The sequence below is a fragment of the Desmodus rotundus genome, chromosome 7 (assembly GCF_022682495.2).
Source record: "Desmodus rotundus isolate HL8 chromosome 7, HLdesRot8A.1, whole genome shotgun sequence".
Lineage (NCBI taxonomy): Eukaryota > Metazoa > Chordata > Mammalia > Chiroptera > Phyllostomidae > Desmodus > Desmodus rotundus.
In genome coordinates, this window is record NC_071393.1 from 5,776,580 (window position 1) to 5,781,415 (window position 4,836).

Below are 4,836 nucleotides of genomic sequence, written 5' to 3' on the forward strand. Positions count from 1 at the left end.
AGAGATTCCCCATTGACATCGTCACAGCTCAGTGACCCAGGATCACGCAGATCAATGATCCTCCTGAGTTACTGTCAGGTCAGCAGTCCAACGATGTCACACCGCCCACTTCACCTCATCACATAGGTGTTTTGTCATCTCTTACCACAAGAATACAATACAGTATTTCAAGATCACATTCACATAACTTTTACTACAGCGCAATTGTCCCATTATTAATTTTTGTATCCAATTTATAAACCACCATAGGTATGTATGTACATATAAGAAAAACAGTATATACAGGGTTTGGTACTATCCATGGTTTTAGGCATCCACTAAAGGTCTTGGACCACATCCCCCAAGAACGAGGGGGGACTACTGTACAACGTAGCAGTAAAGATGGCCACTTTTCATGCAGTGATCAAAATATATTATCTATAGATCTATAACAGTATATACAGTATAATAGGTTTTTGGTTTAAAAAGGGAGGGTAAATGACTATACTCATTCACTCTGTATGCTTTAATAAAATAACAATGATTAGGGGTGTGTGGCTGAGAATCAGACAGGGGAGAAATGGCTGTTATATTACTGAATGGGATCAAAGTCTGTGACCGGAAAGGACCTCTCTTATCCATGCACCTTTTCTTATTAACTTGTTCAGTGACAACCGAGGAAATGCTATTTTATATCGGTAGGTGCTGGGCGAAACAGCTGAGAAGCCGGACCCTAAGGAAGCTTCGAATGTGGATCCAAAGCTGACGAAGTTTGCTGCAGCTGTTTCCACCCCGTAATCCCATTCTTCTTAGCAAAGGCTAACACCCCATTAAATTGCCTGAGTCAAACCACATATCCAGGGAGACAAGGAAAAGGGAAAAAAAAAAAAAAAAAAAAAAAAAGACACAAAGGAAACAGATCAGTTATTTAATTAGGTTTTTCAAAAGAAATTTAGAACTTCATTTTGTGAGGATAAAGGCCATTTGTGAGAGCAAACACAGAGCGGAGGTAGCCCTGGAGCTGGGGAATAGCTTTGATTTTTGGCAGAATTTGCGAGTCCACGGCTTTCTGATCAACCTTGCGTTGCTCTGTAATCTCGTATTTCTAAAGAAAGAGAAAAGCATTTAAAAGTAGGGCACAAGTACCAAACTCCTTGATTAACCTTACAAGGAGTCGCATCAAGTATTCAATCTCGGGTACATCATTTTCCTTGGAGAGCCGTAAAATACAACCTATTTTTAATATAACAACGCCAGCTCTGATCCTTTTGTTTACTGTAGTAACACATCTAAGATAAATAATGATGATTTCCCAACAGAAACGAAGCAGTAATTCAGAGTTCTACCAAAACTTCTCAGGATTCTGAGTTGAACCCCCATCTGCCATTAAGAACTGTTTTTATTGGAACGATACAGAGATTAGCATGGCCCCTGCGCAAGGATGACACGCAAATTCGTGAAGCGTTCCATATTTAAAAGAAAGAAAGAAAAAAACCCTGTTTTTAGCAGAATCTGGAACAATATTATTGTGCAGATATTCCTCATTACTCACAACTTTTTTCTTTTCTCTTTTGTTTAACAACTTAACCTTGTTTATTTTCACTCCCAAACTGGGGAGGCAGGGCTATCAGGGGCAAGGACAGAAATAGCAGCTTACCTCTTTTTCCGTGTCGAAGATCTCTCCCTCCTGGTGTCTGGGCTTGCGCAGCTTCTTCTTCTTGAAGTAAGCGTCAGTGAGGTGCTTGGGGATTTTCACACCACTGATATCAATTTTGGTGGAGGTGGCGATGACAAATTTCTGGTGTGTTCTACGCAGAGGGACTCGATTAAAGGCCAGAGGTCCTAAAGGGGAAAATATTGACATAATGAGGGGAAGGGGAAGCAAAGGTATAAGCACTGACTTTGGTGCAATCACGTGAGTTAAATTTCTAACTTTCCGCAGGCTTTGAAGAAATCCCAAACTGCTCTTTCTATTGCCAGCATCAAGACTTTTTCGCGCTTTCTCTTCAGCAAGGTGGCTGAGCAGCCTCCTCAGCAGACGCAGAGATGCAGACCTTGATGAAGACCCTAAACAGCTGCAGGGTGGCTGCACTCTCAAGACTACAACATTCAGAAAGCGTGCACCCTGCACTTGGTGCTTTGTCTGTAGCGTGGTATCATCGAGTCCTCCCTCTTTGAGTTCACACAGCTCACCCAGAAGTACGGTTGTGACAAGATGATCTGCCACCAGTGTTATACCCGCCTGCACCTCTCCGCTGTCAACTGCTGCAAGAAGTGCAGTCACACCAACCACCTGTGCCCCATGAGGGTTAAATAAGGCCCCTCCACTTCCTTGGGCTTGCAGGTTCTCTCTGAACCCCATGAGCCTGGGGCCTCAGTAAAGTTTCCCTTACCTGTCCAGGAACTCCATTCTAGTGCCAAGTGGCAGACTAATTACAAAGTTTAGACAAAATCCATTCTTTGAGGCTAGCAGACAATCATTCCATATTTTAGGTAACAGTTGATATGTTGCCACATAAAATTTCAGTACCTACTTCCTTAGAACTCGCCTTAAGGCAATGAAATGGGGCTCAGAATCTCATAGCACTAAAAATTTGCACATAGCTGGGAGCAAAAATGTATACTTGTAAGCATTTAAAAAGACAAGTTTCAGAGAATATAAAATCAAGGATTTTCTTACCAGTCACAAGTAGCAAGCCACTGCTCAGCTGCTTCAGGAAAATCACCCTCTGTAAATTAAACAGAAATGCCAAGTTCCTGCAATTAGAACCTGACTTCTGAATTAATCAACTCACAGGCTCCTAAATTTGGTAAAGGAAAGTTTTACATGTATTTGAGCAGCAATTCTGGATGCGACTACACCAAACTGCTAACAGGTAACACTAGGATGGGAGCGGTACTACTGTGTGCCTGTTCTCTTTTTAAAAAGGAGCAGCTGTTACTTTTAACAACTAAAAAGTTAATTTTAGTTGTTAATTCCATCCCTGCAAATCAAACTAAAGGAAGTAACTCAAATATATAAAGTTCTTTGGACACAGGGGCATCTGATTGATGTGTCACAAGATTATCACCAACAGTAGGAAGTGGTAATAAACCACTGTATATTACAATGGGCTCAACATGTTATGCTAGTTACTGCTTATTGGTATTAGCACGGTAAAGAAACCCGACCCAGAATGCACATACTCCGATCAAGCACTTCAGGCACCGCTCCGCTCACCTTGCCCCTGTGGCGCCCAGTGAGGACAATCAGAATGGTCCCAGGAGTGATGCTGGCCCGAAGTTTTCTCACATGCTGACTGAAGGGTTTCTTGCCATGGCTCAACAGCTTTCTAGGCACGTCTTCAGTAGGATAGTATCTAGGCTGGCGAGAGTCCATAGGTCCAACTTTATTCAAATAAGCTAATTAGGTTTGTAGAGCTGAGTATCAATGAAATCTTTGCTACAACCCTTTTACTTATTTGAAATGCTTTATTTACACTATTGCATTTTCATTTCTAAGTAAACTTTCAATTGGGAAAATGTCAACACTTTTCTATCCTTTATGTGCAAGATGGAATCCATTTTATTGAGGGAGTTGCATGTTCAAGCAGACATAAACAAGTTACGTTTGTAAATGTGGGATTAAACCAAGCTTTAGAGATCACATGGCAAAATATCACTATACCCTGTCATGTAACACTGATTCTCAAGCTTTTCTCTCTTCTCCTTAATTCTGCACGTTACAAAGGAGGCATGGCTTGTTTTCCAAATCAAATGAAGTGTGTTCACATCTGTCATATTAACATGACTCCTCCCACTTTATCCACAAAGGAAAACAAACTACAAAACCAGAGAGTTTAGATCAGGACTGCCAGTTCAATTATAAAAACAGGACCCCACGCAAAGACTACTGAGGATATGACCAGTAACTCACAGTAACCTATTTACAACTATACTGCATCATGTTAGTGGACAGTTTTGCTTTGCTCACAAACATTAATACCTGATAGGAAAACCAGTTCACAAAACCTGTTGACAAGGAGGAATCAAAGTATCACTTTCCCTCTTGGGGCAGTAACTGTCAACTGTGAAGAGTGTCAGTAAATCTGGGGGATACTTCCATAATGGAAATCCCTCTACAGGCCTGACAGAACCCTAGGCTCTATGTGTTATTTAATTCTCACAACCACCCTGTGCAACACACCTTTGTTTTACCAGCAAAGAAACAAACGCACAGAAAAGTAACTCTACTATATATCAAACAGTAAGCGATAAAGCCAAATTGAAAAACCCAGAACCCATTTCTCTCCATTAGCAATTTTCTGTTAAACAAACTTCTAAAACCCAAGTACACACACACACACACTCATAACAGTACTCAAGCTTCCACCTAACAACCAATTCAGTGTCCTCCAAGACTTACCATTTTGCGAAGTTTAACCACTCGGGTACCACCATTCTTGTCGCCACCAACTGGTTTAGTGACAGTAGCCATAACTTTCTCCTTCTTTTTCTTTTCAATCTATCAGGACACAAACGCAACGAAGTGTCAGAGGCAGACAAAAAACTTCAGGTTAAAAGATAACGTTACGGTTGGTCGTACCCCTCATCCCTTACCCTGGATTTAGCTGCGGAGTATTTCCTCTTGTACATGGCCTTTCGGGAGTACATAGCTGACCGCGAGTACCTGCCAATTCCTCTGACTAGGACAGGGTTTCGGCTGCAGTGGGGCTTCCCCTTCTTAGGCGTCTTGGCCTTGAGGTGACCCTTCTTAACCTTGCCACCAGCAGCAGCCTTCTTGGCTTGGGGTTTCTTCTCCTTAGCATCCGGCTTCTCAGTTTTTTCACCCGCCATCTATCAATACATATATTTAAA

The 4,836-nt window shown here is 41.7% G+C and overlaps 1 protein-coding gene and 1 pseudogene across 1 annotated transcript; one reads left to right on the forward strand and one right to left on the reverse strand.

Annotated features, from left to right (window-relative positions):
* Nucleotides 1–893: 893 nt before the first annotated feature.
* Nucleotides 894–4,836, reverse strand: RPL6 (ribosomal protein L6). The gene is made up of 6 exons (XM_045200940.3): nt 4,579–4,836; nt 4,385–4,483; nt 3,200–3,343; nt 2,660–2,708; nt 1,637–1,821; nt 894–1,084 (listed from the first exon to the last, which is right to left on the reverse strand). The coding sequence occupies exons 1-6, from the start codon at nt 4,813–4,815 to the stop codon at nt 932–934; spliced, it is 867 nt and encodes a 288-aa protein (XP_045056875.1). The 5' UTR covers nt 4,816–4,836; the 3' UTR covers nt 894–931.
* LOC112310931 (U6 spliceosomal RNA) lies at nt 1,355–1,455 on the forward strand (annotated as a pseudogene).